Source organism: Pelobates fuscus, chromosome 4 (assembly GCF_036172605.1).
Source record: "Pelobates fuscus isolate aPelFus1 chromosome 4, aPelFus1.pri, whole genome shotgun sequence".
Taxonomy (NCBI): Eukaryota; Metazoa; Chordata; class Amphibia; order Anura; family Pelobatidae; genus Pelobates; species Pelobates fuscus.
Window position 1 is genome coordinate 181,512,571 of NC_086320.1, and position 16,558 is coordinate 181,529,128.

General features: G+C 41.0%; 1 protein-coding gene across 2 annotated transcripts in view; it reads left to right on the forward strand.

Moving 5' to 3' along the window:
- Positions 1-9,323, forward strand: part of DROSHA (drosha ribonuclease III) — a 169,148-nt gene extending 159,825 nt beyond the window's left edge. For both annotated transcript variants that reach the window (XM_063451827.1, XM_063451828.1), the window contains 3 exons: positions 7,001-7,093; positions 8,600-8,646; positions 9,056-9,323. In XM_063451827.1, the coding sequence (XP_063307897.1) occupies positions 7,001-7,093; positions 8,600-8,646; positions 9,056-9,174 (259 nt within the window). In that variant the 3' untranslated portion in view covers positions 9,175-9,323. The remainder of the gene's footprint in view (positions 1-7,000; positions 7,094-8,599; positions 8,647-9,055) is intronic.
- Positions 9,324-16,558: the final 7,235 nt, after the last annotated feature.

Here is a 16,558-nt window from a genome sequence, read left to right on the forward strand (position 1 = left end):
CACTCACTTAAACCCCTCCTTATCCTGTCACACTCACCCTCTCCAACCAAACTGCACTCACCTCCCCTCGCTCTGCCACACTCAAATTAACCCCCCCTACTGTTACTCACCTTTTCTCTCACTGTCACGCTCCCCACTCTTCTTCCTGTCACACTCCCTCCTCCAACGTGCCAAACTCACCCTTAACCCAGACACACTCACCCTGTAACATTAACCTCCCTTAATCCTGTCACATTCACCTCCCCTTGCCCTATCACTCACTCCAATAATGCCATATACCCGCCAACCTTGTGATACCTCCCCAACCATACCACATTCACCCTGTCACATTAACAATTTAAACCTGTCACGCTTACCTTATCTCACCCTGTAACCCACCCACTCCAACCATTGCCCGCTTGCCCTCCCTCATTCTCACACTCAGCCCCCCAACCCTGTCTCATTCACCCTGTCACACTCATCCTGCTACAGTTACTCCTTTACTCACCCTGTTACAGTCCCCTCTGAAGACAATCATCATACACACAGAGTTATAAAACATAGCTTCACCATAAACAAAGTGCAAAAAAGCCATAGGCAGCCCCCCATATGCATACGGTCCCAGACACAAATATACACATGCTCACAGAAACATACATTTGCATACAAGAATACTGTCACAGGTAGAAAATGCCAGACACACTTTTATTAATTGGGCTGTAACAAGAGACTAGATGTGCAATACATGGATGTTAGTATTTGTAGCGGGTGTACATATTACAGATAACCTAAAGCTTTCTTTAAAGGGACACTCTAGTCACCAGAACAACTACAGCTTTTAGTGAATTTGTTCTGGTGGGTAGAATCATTCCCTTAAGGCTTTTTGCTGTAAACACTGTCTTTTTAGAGAAAATGCAGTGTTTACATTACAGCCTACTGATAACTCCAATGGCCACTCCTTAGATGGCTGCTAGAGGTTCTTCCTGGGGCAGTGCTGCAGAGTAGGTAGCACTGCCATTCAGTGTATCCACCCTCTGCATGCAGACACCGAACTTTCCTCATAGAGATTCATTGATTTAATTCATCTCTATGAGGAAATGCTGATTGGCAAGCGCTGTGTTTAAAGGGATTCTATAGTGCCAGGAAAACAGGCTCTGCCCACGCCCCTCCCCGCCATCAGCCGGCCGGGGAGACCTAATGCGCATGCGCAGCAATGAGTGCACGCGCATTAGATCTCCCCATAGGAACGCTTTCCTATGGAGAAAATCTGATGCTGAAGACCAAAAGTATGTTTGGATTCCGGAAACCCTCTAGTGGCTGTCTGTTAGACAGCCACAGAGGGCAGACTTAGAGCTGCAATGTAAACATTGCAGTTCTCTGGAACTGCAATGTTTAACATTGCAGCACTAAGTACAAAAGGGTCACAGCACCCAGACTAGTTCAATTAGCTGAATTGGTATGGGTGCCTACAATGTCCCTCTAACTTGTGCTGGCTCTGCCCCTGATCTGCCTCTTTGACAGTATCAGCCAATCCTATGTGAAAGCATTGTGATTGGCTCAGACTACCACTTCTGATGATGTTAGCAGACAGAAACAGTTCACAAGCAGGTCAGGGGCAGAGGTAGCAGCTGCAGACTTGAATACAAGTAAGATTTTACTATAGGTCAAGACATTAACTAAAATTGTTTTTCAAGAGTAGAACCCAAATGTTAACAATACTTTGGATATCAACCCTCAAAAAACACATGAGGTTACCCACATGAAGAGTTAACAACTCCGTATAAATGGTAAAATTACAAGTACTTAAATCTTTATTAGGTAAATCGCATTAGACGAATAACCACACCTAAAACGCGAAACAAAGAGTGATAAGAAACAATTGTAAGTGTCAAGAGACAAAATGTTAAAAAGGAGAAATCTGTAAAGCCTGCTAGTTCTGTCCCATGTAGAACTAACATGGATCCATCCAGAATATGTGGGGCAAATGTCTATAACATTGTTTTCTTACCTGTAACTTTATTTGGTAAATGATTTTTTTAAAAGCCCAACCAAAATGTTAATTTTTGTTTCTAATAACCCCTTCACACTGGCACTTATGTATATACACGACTGCCAGGCTATACAACTATACCCAGCAATCGTGTATAAATGATAAGCATCATTGCAAATTAAATTTGTTTATTGCAAATGATGCAATAACTACAGTCCGATAGCTCACAACCCAGCGGCATAGGGAGCCGTGACAATGCAAGCCTCTGAAGATGAAGAGACTACCTCTCTGTATCCAATGCTGCAAGCTTGTCATTAAATATACCTACAGCTCTCTATTTTCTGGATCTGACAATTTCCATCACAAACCAAAACACTATACACACTACTCTGTATAAAAAACTGTCGGCCTCTAATAATCTCCTCAGATAGGACAGTTTCCACCCAAAACCCTAAAGGCAGGGTATCCTTACAGGTCAATACCTCAGGGTTAGATGAAACTGTAGCACCATCGAGGAGTTCAATATTAAAGCAAGGGACCTTAGAAACCAGTTTAGGGAGAAAGGATATCCTAATAAATGCTTGAAACAAGCTTATAAGATGGCCCTGGAGTCTGACTGTGATATACTGATAAATGATACTGTACCCAATGTGACATCAAAAGATTCCAAGGGGATCATTAGACTGATCACTAGCGATGATCATTTAAAAGAGGTACTCGCCCCTAACATGACTATTCCAGTACGTAGGGGTAAAACCTTCGAGACCTATAGGGCCCCAAGTCGTCTACAACAGAGACAGCTTTCCTCCACAAGATGGCTTCATAACCCTCTAACTGGTACCTCTGGATGTGGAAGGTGTGTTGAATGGAAATACATCAAGAGGGATACTGAAAATGTGAAGGATAGTGAAGGAAAAGAGGAGTTTAAAATAACCTAATTTTTCAACTTCAATACGGCAGGTATAGTATACCTTCTCATCGGCCAATGTAATCTCAAATATGTTTGGAAGACTTTCCGCCCGTTTAAACAACGGATTCAGGAACATATTAGGTCTCCAAAAAACCCAGTAGACAATCCCATTTCGAGACACCTTCGAGAATGTCACGTAGGCAACTCGAAAGGTTTATGCTTTTGTGGTTTGGAATTGATGAAAAGAAGTGCCAGGCAGGTGACTATGATACATTTTTAAGGCAACGAGAGTGCTTTTGGATATACAGATTGAAAATACTGAGTCCAAAGGGCCTTTATGAACAATTTTCCTTCTCTCCCTTTCTTTAAAAATTCTCCCATTAAAAATTCTCCCTGTAATTTAGATTATTTCCATGTGTACATAGCACAAATGTGATTAATCTATGTAAACTGGATCAACTGGTAAAGTATTGCCTCAAATTTAAAGGTAATTTTTGATATAAGATCTCTAGGCACTGTAATGTAAACCACAAGGCAGGACCATTACCTATCAAATATTTATTGACCTTACTATAAGAATATTTCTACTCTGTGTCGCTTGATTATCATAATTTTCTTTAAGGCAGGACCTATATTGTAATCTGTAGAAAATCAGGGGGATGTGTAAAAATGGTACCATTTGATATTTGAGGCACATATTATCTAATTAGTTTACTCACTCCTTAAATATTTGGAATCTGTAAAATACATCACCAGGTCTACTTTAATATATATATATATATACTTACCATACTGTACTACTATTGGGCTATTAACCTACAGCAGTACTCTGGTTTTATATCATACTATACTGCCCTTTAAACTATAACATTTTGATGTTGTCCTAATAAAGCTTTGGAGCTTCATATCTGTTATTAATATGAAGCATGCACATCCGTGGATGCTTCTAACCCTTTAAGGGGTTAACATGGTTTTATTATGGAGGCTGTTTCAGGCTGTTTATACCATTTAAATACCCGGCGGGCTCCCCCTGTCAACAATCTCTTGCGAAAGGCGCAATATAGCGCCGAAACGCGCGTCGAGCAAGACGCTGCCGTTAGGCTATCTGTTTTTATATAATACAAGGCGGAGTGGATCCCACACCCAGCAAGAGTGAGGGGTTCCAAACTGGTAAATCAAAAAAAGAGTAAATAATAAGAAAGATAACCAATGTATCTGTTTTTATAGGGTCTTCTATGTAGCCAGCTGTTTTGTATCTTAGAGCTGCCTTGAAGCAGCTAGCTATTTGTAGGGTAAGCATAGGGATTTAGTGCTGTTTTGTCTCACTTTATAGTGTTAGTGTTCGACTTAGAGACTGGGGCAGACTGGGAACTTTGATATCCCTTCAGTGTGGGGAGGACAGTTCTAAATATAGTGTTGTGGTATCTTAATAGGGAAATTGCATGCTCTGGTCCTAGTTGGGGTATTACTCTAATATAACACTAACTTCTATACTGTCTATTATTATCCCAGATACTTTCTTTACACTTAAGTAACACTTGAGGGAATTTGTTTTACCATTACCTCTCACACCCTGAATAGTGTTTTCTCTGATTGATAGGGGTGGGATATCTACTATTGCTCCCTACACTCTTTTTTTTTTTTTCTTTTTAACCCCTTAAGGACACATGACATGTGTGACATGTCATGATTCCCTTTTATTCCAGAAGTTTGGTCCTTAAGGGGTTAATCGGTTTATAGAATTCCCTATATAGGGATGGAATTTATTTCAAATAGCCCCATTCTTGTCTCTATACTGACACCTGTCTCCCTTTCTTATACCAATTGAAGCTATACCTTTATACTGGATAGCTGGTTATCCTGTGAACACACCGACCTGTTTCCTTTTGTTGCAGAATTGCTCCACTGGCTACACTTTTATATGTATCTCAAATACATTAAATTTATAAAATTATCTCAAATAGCTACTGGAGCATTTGCCTTTTACCTGGATGGATCCAAGTTAGTTATACATGGGACAGATCTGGCAGGCTTGATAGATTTCTCCCTTTTTAAAACTTTTTCTCTTGGCACTTACACTTTTTTTTATCACTATTTGTTTGCTTCACGTTTTATGCGGGGTTATTTGTCTAACGTGATTTTCCTAATAAAGATTTAAGTACTTGTAATTGTACTATTTATACTGAGTTGTTAACGCTTCATGTGGGTAACCTCATGTGTTTTTGAGAGTTGATACCCGAGGTGTTTTTAACATTTGGGTTCTACTCTTGAAAAACTGTTAGTTATTCTCTTGACTGATTTATTTGGGTTACGCCCATATTACCCACTTAGTCCCTTTTGCCTTCTAGGTCAGGCTTGCCCTGTCTCTGTAGTCTTTATATTCCCGTTCAAGACTTTACTATATTTAGGTTGGCAAGAGGGGGGCTAGATGGTGGTTTTAACACTGTAGTGTCAGGAATATATGTTTGTGTTCCTGATCCTATAGTGCTCATTTAATGTGTGAGGCATATTGTGGATATCTTTGGAAACACACAGGAGTGTGACATGTGACTGAAAGTATTAAACACTAACCTAGTAGCATATGCGCATATGAATATTGTACTAATAAATGGCGGTCAAAGTAGTGTATAACGGGGGGGCGGAGCCTGGCCACCGAGCCGCATAGACGCACCTAACATGGGCTCCTGCCGAGCGGACACGATCCGGGGCAAAAACGGAGACAATCTCACCCAAAGCCACTCAGGGGTGCGCCACCCACGTCGGGGGTGCCCTCCTGAACCCATCGATGCGGGAGCCGGGAAAACGGAGACATGGATGCGGCCTACTGAGGCTGAAGCCGGGGAGAGGCGGCCGCTCTCCTCGGCACAAAAGCCACCAAACGATTTCTCTGCAACTCTCCCCCCCCCCCCCTCTGGACCGGTGGGGGATATCCCGGTCCGCCCTGTACGCAAGCAGGCGACCCAAACACATGTCAAGCTGGGGCAACCGACCCACAGGGCAAATCCATGATGGCGGCCCAGCGTAAACGCAGAAAGCGGAGCAAATGCAACCAGCCACCCATGTCCCCTCTGGAAACATTTGACCACCTCTGCTCAAGCTTCAGGGACGCCCTGCAGAGGAGGGGAGCTACCTACCACCAAGCCGAGGTAACGGTGACCTTGTGGATGCGACCTGCAGCTCGACGGAGCTACTACAGGCAAACACCACGAGCCTCCAAAATGGCCGCCCGACAACACAGGCTCCAACGGGCCCACAGACGGAAAATTGCGGCAGGCCTATCGGGCGTAATCCCTTGCCGGCAAATGCATGCATCCAGATATGCACACCGACCGTCACAAACATGCAACCCACCGGATCACAATCCCAGCACCTACTGCAGCCTGAACCGACACCAAGCACTGATCGGCGCAACACAAGCGAATGGGCGGCAGCTGAATCCACGGGGCACCGCCAGAGCCAACGCCCGAAGCGATGTCAGCAAGCTAGGGGGGCACAAAGGCCACCCTGCCCTGGAAGACAACCTGCCACGGACCGGCATGGGCTGAAAGAGACTGGTTTGCAGGCACACAACCCCGGTTTCAACCGATCCCCTTATGCTATATTATATTCAATATCTCCAGTGGTTAATATTTTTTATTTTTTTTCTCTTCTTTTACTCAGCCTGGAGCAATTTATACTATTATTATGGTTTACTGCCCAGCTACTCTTTGCTATTATAAGGTCTCTCTTATATCCTGTCAAGCTGGTCCTGCCTACATATGCCTTCAGCTAAGCGTTGTTCTTTAGAGTTAAACGTAATTTGTGAGCATGTTCTGTTAATCTCCCTCAGCGTGATTGAAATCTATGTAGCAACTTGTCAATGTTCGCCTTACTCTATAACTTACAAGCATGAATATATATCTAGATATTATAACTATAAAAAGTGCAGAGAATCAGACTTGTGATGCTGTTTAATGATTGATATTTTCTCTGGATACCTGGCAATGTCTATGTTCATTTGTGTAATTTGCAAAGCACTACAAAAATAAAGAATTAAAAAAAAATAAAAAAGTAGTGTACTTTTAACGACAGTTAAAATAAAAATTAAATAAAATAATAATTTCATTCTTGCTTTGAATCAGAACACTTCAGACTGTTGGACCTTCCCATGCCAGAACTTATACCGTTGCTGTATATTTCAAAGGTGAACGTATTGGCTGCGGTAAAGGACCAAGGTAAACATTTTTGTGTTGTGTGGCTTGATTGTTTTTGCTTTTTTGTTTTGTTTTTTGCATGAAGGTTCTTGGATTAACAACACATTAAAAATACTTTCACCTGTTCTACCATATTAACATTTATTTATTTATCTTTTTTTTTTTTTTTACGAGATCTAAGTAACTATTTTTTACATCTCACTTGCAAGTAGTGTATATGAAACCGAACCAGTGTAGTTCGTAGTGTCACATTAAGCAGCAAGTCAATTACCGCCAGTTTAATGAGTCACTCTAAAAACCCAAACCACGTCATCTTAATGAAGTTATTTTGGAGCAAATACACTGTCCCTTTTTGTGGAAATTTAAAACCTTGCCATTTGTCATTTCTTTCTGAATCAAATAATTTTAATAACCCTACTCTTACCCATTGAAGGCTTGCACTGACCTGCTAATGCCTACATTACAGCCTTTAAAGCTCCACGTACCCCTGAAAGTCTCTTGTAGTTTATCAGCATTGGCCTATTTTTACATCCTTACCCTAGACTGCCCCCTTGCACCTTTCTCTTCTCCTGCACTTTACGTTTGGGGCTAATTTCCCTAAAGCATTCATCTTAAAAAGTCCATTTGCACTTTGTGATTAAGTCTTTCACTTCCAAAGTATTTTCCTTCCTCTGGTGCATGTCAGGTTAACCTGGGTCTGTCAGCTGTAATTAGTCAAATCATACACATATTGTCAGTTTATTACATACATATTAACAAAGCTATATACATCTGTGAACCGCCATGACGTATTTGAAGGAAAGGTTGACAGAAAATCTATGTTGCATCCCTTTTGTTGTGCTCTTTGACAGTCTCTATTGTTACCCATCTGTGACTGAATTCTGTTAGCATTCTTTCTGGATGGTTGGAAAACATTTGTATCAGTAAGGATTCTGCACAAGATCCTTTTTTGTACCGTTTTTTGTTCCTGCTTTTGGTGTAGATTAAGGGGTTTACCTGTCATTATGCAAGAATGATGAGCAGGTAATTATGTGCAGAGCTTTTTAGAGTGAACAAAGGATTATGTATTGTGTGCAGGTGCATTTGTTCCAAAGGTTTTCTCTTATAAGTACTTAATCGGAATCCTGAAATTCATTTGTTTAGCAGGGTAGATAAATACAGCTACACTGGGCCATCAGAAACATGAGCGTAGTTCTCGGGAACATTTTAATCCCTTGAGTGCCGGTATGTTGGGCATACATATGTTACTCAAACAGTTAAATATGTACACAGGAAAAAAGTATAGTAATAGGTTGCAACTTGGGACTTTATGCAATGGATGGCTCTTTTTCAAAATACTTGAGAAACGTAAAGCAATTACAAAGCTATCATTTAAAGTGTTTGCTATATATATGTATATATAAAGACCCTCAAGAAATACTGCATGTCTCTTTCTCATTTTCCTGTCTTATTGCCACTTAAAACAATTTAAGAGCTGAGTTAAAGCTGATGATTGTAATTAGGTTAATTGGAGTTTTGTTCTTGCAGCATTCAGCAGGCTGAGATGGGGGCTGCTGTGGACGCACTGGATAAATGTAAGATTTTGTCATTTGTTGTTTTTTTTTTTTTTTTTTTTTCTTCAGTTTTTTTTGTGTTAAATTTTATTCTTGTTAAAATCTCTGTGCTCTCATTTAAAACATGCTTGGAGAACTTTCTTCTCTAAAGACCTATGGACACAGACAGTTCTTTGTTTTACAAGACAAAGCCAAACTAGCTCTGTAGAGATGCCATATGTTTGTTACCGGAATCTACACAATGCTTGCAAAGTAGATTTTCCTGGACATAGTACACTTGTTCCAATTATGGGCAATTCGTGTTCCTCATGTGGTTAAATCAGGACATGTTGCCGTTTCTGCTCTGCTTCATGAATTTTACTATACACCCAGCAGGGAATGGTTCTTTAGAAACATCACATAGGTGACGTCATTCTTCTTCGTTCTCCAGATAACTTCCCCCAGATGGCTCATCAGAAGCGTTTTATTGAACGGAAGTACAGACAGGAATTGAGAGAAATGAGAATGGAGAAGGAGCAACAGGAACAAGGCGAAGATATGAAAAAATAAAGCATGGCATTCTAACAATATCTGTTATGGGGGACACTGGCAATACATACAACTTTAGAGATATGTCCCACTGTGTAAAGGTATATTGAAGCCAAAATTGTGTATACATATATATGTACACTTTCTTTTTACTGTCGGGTTGTTTCGTTTTTTTGCCTAAACTTGTATATATAAATTATGTTGTTTTTTTTTTTTTTATTATTTCCAGTTGAGCTACATGTAAATAGTAATAAAAAATGATAATTTTTTTAGAATAGTAAAAAAAAAAAATCAATGTGTTCTTGTGTTTTTCCTGGCCTTCTTTTATATTGTCTTAGGGCTGCATCCTGTAGGATGTTGGCGCTCTGCATTTCATCTGCTTATTTTGAGCAGTGCACATCTACTCTCATAATAGTTGATATAAAAGAGTGTTTACGAAAAATCATTATGGAACACCTCACCATATACATGTGCTTTAATTGGGATTCCACTCTGCTGCACACAGTAAATGCACATATTAACAAATCTCACGCAGAACGACTTATGTAGCCACCTGGGTGTGCATATGTGACTAGAGCTTTGCCATAATATCATCATTGCACTGCATTTCAGTTCATTATATTAGCTCTTCTAGTAGATTTTAGCAAAATGAGACGAATAAGGGCAAAATACTATTTTGTGAATAATCCTTGAATGTTAATTTCAAGAGGTTATGAATGAATGCCATTTAGTTACAGTGGCATGCTCTTTTAGTGATTTATGTTCTCATTATTTTTGCTTTACAAACAAGAGAGTTACCATTTCCAATGGTCTGGCTTTTTTATGTTTTCTTTTCATTATGTATTGTGTATGAATAACAAATGTTAGAAACAAGTTATAACATAAAACAGTAGGTAGAAAACAGAGGTTATCATTGCAGTCTTGAAAATTTACCAACACAATGGGTGCTTTACAATCTATCTAAAAGGTAATGTGTTGTCTTCAAAAAGACCAGACAAGTTTATAGTCTACGAAGAATGTCCGATTAGAGAGAGGAGGATGAAAAGGAGTGGAACTTGAAGGACAGAGGGGAAAATAATTCATCCTTTCTTATATATGAAATGCTGTTGATCCCTCTGACACATACTTTAAGATACTTTTATTATTCTTATAATTTATTTATATTGAGCCAACATATGCTGCAGGCTGGATACAGGAATAGCAAACCCTATTTTGAAATACAAAAGTAAACCAACACAATATATTATGTGAGCCAAGCATTCAGCCTAGAAGTTTTAAGTGCAATTTTCTACATTTTAATTTAATTCATTCCTTTCTGTTAAACTCTCAGTTAGCGTTCATATTTGTTTGTGTGTGAAAAATGCGAAAAACAAATTTTAATGCTAATTTTGGCTAGTGTTTCTACTAAAAAAGACTGGATATTCCCCCATTTACAATACCTTGGGTTGCTTACTGTGGCCCTTGAATGACAAGAAAACGTGGGTGGTCAAAGATAAATGTCAAATCATGATTTGTCCTATTACTATGTAGACCGTGTCAGGGCATTCCTAGCACCATAACCAGTACGGTCAGATGTAGTGTTTATGATTATGGTGCTTAGAGTGTTTCTTTAAGGTGTGATTGAAGTATAAATGTAAAGAGGTAGGTGGGTTTCACAGCATTGGGTTGATTTTTCACATGTGGGCAATCTTTAACATCATGATGGATTTCACCCGAATGGAAGAAAGCCTGCCTTGCTTGGAGAGTTGATTGCGGGAATGAATAGCATTTAAACATTAAAAAATGAATAGTGATAAATAATCTTTACTCCAATAAAAGGTCTAGAGAAGTGTGGAACTTGATGCTGGAAAAGGGACAATTGGTATTTTGGGTTAAAATATACATTTTACGTTTGTATACACACTGTGGATGCAAGAGGAGTGTGGAGATACAGTGTACTGACTCAATATAGTTACATAGTTATATAGCTGAAAATAGACTTGTGTCGATCAAGTTCAGCCATCCTAATATCTGTAGGTCCCAAATATGATATGGGAATTTTAAATTAAGAGTGCAGAGTCTGTCAAGTTGTATTACTCGGTATTCAATTACCCAGACATTTAATAATGTAAGTAGTTCAGCTACTGATAGGTAACAAATTATTGAGAAGAGGAACTAATTATATTTACCATTTTATTTTACGATTTCTTGCATATTGTCATTAACATGCTCTGTCATAACTAATAATGTTGTGGTTCTTTATCCAAAATTAGATCATGATTGGTTGGTCCAGAAACAGCATACTCAGACTCAAAGCTACAAAAGTCTTACATCAAGCATGTCAAACTCAAAGGCTAACATAGGCCAAATAAACAAGGTTTACGTTTATGTGGGCTGCAAAAAAACAAATGTCAGTTTTCATAGTAACGTAGGTTTATTTAGAAAAGTACAGTATAAAAAAGTTTTCTAGACACTGGCCGTCTGCACGCTTGTAGGGCTTCAAAATAAACAAAAGAGCAAATTTATTTTAAGAAGACTTGCATTTACATATAAACAACATTTCAGTCCTACTAGCTTGACATATTCAGAAAGATAAGTCCTGCGCTCACTCCCATCACTGGGCGGCAGCAATGACTACAGTACACATCAGCCCCAATATATAGTAAAAACCAAAGAAAAACAAGTTACCTTTCTGCATTTGTATCCATTTTTTGCATCACTCAGCCTTGTTACAATGCAGCCGCCCATCCCATGTGTTCCCTAATTTTGAGCTAAATATACATAATATATTTATCTGCCAACGTCAAGGCAGTCCCCCCTAGGTGGGTCCTAACTCTAACCATTCACCTTGCTTCCTTGAGCCTCTGGCAAAAATCTCTAATGAGACAGAAAGGGGTATTTTTTATATACACCCCTATACATTATTAACCCTTAATAGGGAACACATGGGATGGGCGGCTGCATTGTAACAAGGCTGAGTAATACAAAAAATTGATACAAATGCAGAAAGAAAAGTCCTGCGCTCACTCCCATCACTCCTTGGCGGCTGCAATGACTACAGTACACATCAGCCCAAATATATAGTAAAAACCAAAGAAAAACAAGTTACTTGCGCTCTCTCCTTTATCCCTATGTATTTTTAAACAAATGGAGTTTTTTTTAGTTACCTCCAATGGCCATGAGAGAATGAGCCCACCTGCCAACGTCAAGGCAGACCCCCCTAGGTGGGTCCTAACTCTAACCATTCACCTTGCTTCCTTGAGCCTCTGGCAAAAATCTCTAATGAGACAGAAAGGGGTATTTTTTATATACACCCCTATACATTATTAACCCTTAATAGGGAACACATGGGATGGGCGGCTGCATTGTAACAAGGCTGTAAGCAAGGTGAATGGTTAGAGTTAGGACCCACCTAGGGGGGTCTGCCTTGACGTTGGCAGGTGGGCTCATTCTCTCATGGCCATTGGAGGTAACTAAAAAACCTCCATTTGTTTAAAAATACATAGGGATAAAGGAGAGAGCGCAAGTAACTTGTTTTTCTTTGGTTTTTACTATATATTTGGGCTGATGTGTACTGTAGTCATTGCAGCCGCCCAGGAGTGATGGGAGTGAGCGCAGGACTTTTCTTTCTGCAATAATATATTTATATAATATTTTTAGATAATTAAGTAATTTTATTGATTACAATTTGAGGCAGCTGCCTGACAACCCAGGCAGAAAGTGCAGAGAATTTGGTTCGCATGCCCTAAATTTAACCCTGTAGCTTTCCAGGACACCATAAAACCTGTACATGGGGCGTACTGTTTTACTCGGGAGACTTCTCTGAAAAGAAATATTAGTGTTTCAAAACAGTGAAATGTATCACGGCAATGATATCGTCAGTGAAAGTGCCATTTTTATTTTTGCATTTTTCACACACAAACGACACTTTCACTGACTATATCATTGTTATGATACGTTTTACTGTTTTGAAACACTAATATTTCTGTTTAACAGTTCCCCCCATGTACAGGTTTTATGGTGTTTTCAAAAGTTACAGGGTCAAATATAGCACGTTCCATTTTTCAGTTTATACACATTGAAATTTGCCAGATTGGTTGTTGCCCTTGAGACCGCATGGTAGCCCAGGAATGAGAATTACCCCCGTGATGGTATACCATTTACAAAAGTAAGCAACCCAAGGTATTGCAAATGGGATAAATGAAATTAAAATGTCGAAAATTGCACTTAAAACTTCTAGACTGAATGCTTGGCTCACATAATATATTGTGTTGGTTTACTTCTGTATGTCAAAATAGGATTTGCTATTCCTGTTCTTCAATGTATCCAGCCTGCAGCATATGTTGGCTCAATATAAATAAATTATAAGAATAATAAAAGTATCTTAAAGTATGTGTCAGAGGGATCAACAGCATTTCATATATAAGAAAGGCTGAATTATTAAATGGAAAATCAATAGAGGAAAAGAGTGGGATATACCCTCAAAAAACATTTACGTTAATTAATGCCAAAAAGTGCCAAAAACCTTTTCCATTAATCTTCACTAATAAATACATTTACTTAGGTTGTAGTAATTGAAGAGACCAGTTTCAAAAGAATATATAGCTTATGTATGTTGCCAGAAAGCAAATGCAATTGTTTGACACTGGATATAGTTCTTAAACCATTGAATAATATTAGAGAGTTAAAGAACTAAGTTTAGATGGTATACCTCCACAGAGTACAAAATTTTGTCTAACTGGAACAGGTTTTGTTCTTGTTTTTTAAAGGACTTTTTTCTAATATGAGTTGACAATGTTTTTGTAGTGTATGGTACAAAGTATTTGAATGCAGTCCTTCCAAGTGTTGGCAAATCGTTTTGAAGGGTGAAAATGTGGTTTGCAATGCTCATCTTTGAGCGCTGCTTAAAGGATCACTATAGTGTCAGGAAAACAAACACTTTTTCCTGACACTATATCATCCTTAGGACCCCCCATCCTTAGGGCCCTCCTCCCTTGGCGCTGAAGGGGTTAAAACCCCTTAGCTACTTACCTTAATCCAGCGCCGGGCTCCCTCGGCGCTGGTGACCTCTCCTCCCCCACCGATGTCAGCTCCTGAGTGGAGCGGAATGTGCATGAGCGGCAAGAGCGCATTTAAACAGTCCATAGGAAAGCATTTCTCACTACTTTCCTATGGAAGTTTCTCTGAAACTGCTATGTTTACATCTGAAGGGTTAAAACCTGGGGGACCTGGCTCCCAGACCACTTCATTGAGCTGAAGTGGTCTGGGTGACTCAAGTGTCCCTTTAAAGCATCCCCCACACCTCTAGATCCCTATTACTATAAGCATAAAGGAAAATTACATCAAAATGAGAGCAAGAATATATTAGACCACAGACAAAAGATAACAAAGCTTGTATACAAAGTAATAATGCTTTGTTTTTCATTGTTTCAAAGAATATCAACATGTAGTTAACAGACAACAGAATATATATATATATATATATATATATATATATATATATATATATATTTGACTTACCTTCTAGAAATGGATATAACCCAAAGATCTCCTCAAATCTTTAACAAATATACATACAATATATAGGGTGGATCCAACTAGGGGAAATAAGAATAAAACATAGTGCAACTCTGTAGAACCCAGAAAAAGTAATTATTATTGCCAATGGGTCACTCACACTTTTATTGAATAAAAAGGAAATTCAGCAATCATTGGAGATCTGAAGTTATGTCTCTCTTTTAGTAGTTGATAATTCAGGTCTCCAACGCGTTACATCCAACTCAGGGACTTCCTCAGGGACTGCTTCTTATTCAAAAGACAGGTACAAAATGCATAAAAATATCCCTCCCCTCCCTCCCTCCTAAATACACCCCAGAATCAGTCCATAATTCCTATCCATGTGGTGCTTCTATGCTGTTTTGGCTGTCCGCGATCAAATCTTGATTACTTCCTGCTTCAGAATGTCCGACGTCATCACGTTCCGTACGGAGCGGCGTTCATGCGTTCCAACGATCTGTCATGTTCGCATGGGGGCTTATGCATCCACCATGCGTTCCATTGCGGAACAGTCCATTATTGCATAAGATCATGGGCAAATGAAAACGAATGGATAGGGAAAGGGGAGAGATATATTACTAATCAAATAAATAGAATATATCCAGAATATATATATTAAAAAAAAGTTTATAAACCATAAATTAAGCTATTGCATATCTCTTAATGGTGTAGCCCATTATCCTAAACCAGTGATGGCGAACCTATGGCACGCGTGCCACAGGTGGCACGCAGGGCTCTTTCTGTGGGCACGCGGCCATAGGTTCACCATCAATGCAGAGTAGGCACCTGCCTGCCCGAAACGGCAGGCGCCTACTCTGCTTTCGGGTCGGGAGGCAGGGGGAGGGATCTGTGAATCAGCTTCCCTGCCCTCCCGCGCGATGCTGTCTGGAGCATGGCAACGCTCCACACAGCATCGCGCGGGACGACAGGGGAGCTGGTTCACAGATCCCTCCCCCTGCAGTGCTTACCACCACCGGACCACCAGGGATGGCTGTGCCGCCCCCCCACACACTTCATTAAAGGTAAGAAGGAGGGAGGGGGGATACTGACACCCAGCACCCACACCCCTACCCCCCCAGCAGTACCCCTACCCCCCACAATAGTACCCCTACCCCCCTAGCAGTACCCCTTCCCCCCCACAGCAGTATCCCTACCCCGCCAGCACCCCTTCCCCCCAGCAGTACCTCTACCCCCCACAACAGTACCTCTACCCCGCCCAGCACCCCTATCCCCCCAGCAGTACCCCTACCCCCCCAGCAGTACCTCTACCTCCGCCAGCAGTACCCCTTCCCCCCCAGCAGCACCCCTTCCCCCCCAGCAGTACCTCTACTCCCCCAGCAGTACCCCTACTCCCCCACAGCAGTACCCCTACTCCCCCAGCAGTATCCCTACTTTCCAGCAGTACTCCTACCCCCACACACAGTACCCCTACCACCTCACAGAACCACCTAACCCCCACAGCAGTATCCCTACCCCCCCCAGCAGTACCCCTACCCCCCACAGCAGTACCCCTACCCCCCACAGCAGTACCCCTACCCCCCCACAGCAGTACCCCTACCCCCTCCACAGCAGTACCCCTACCCCCTCCACAGCAGTACCCCTACCCCCCACAACAGTACCCCTACCACCCCCAGCAGTACCCCTACCCCCCAGCAGTACCCCTACCCCCCACACACAGCACCCCTACCCCCCCACACCGTACCCCTACCCCCCACACCGTACCCCTACCCCCCCACACAGTACCCCTTCCCTCCCACACAGTACCCCTACCCCCCAGCAGTACCCCTACCCCCTCACAGCACCCTACCCCCCACACAGCACCCCTATGCCCCACACAGCACCCCTCTCACACACATTACCCCTCATACAC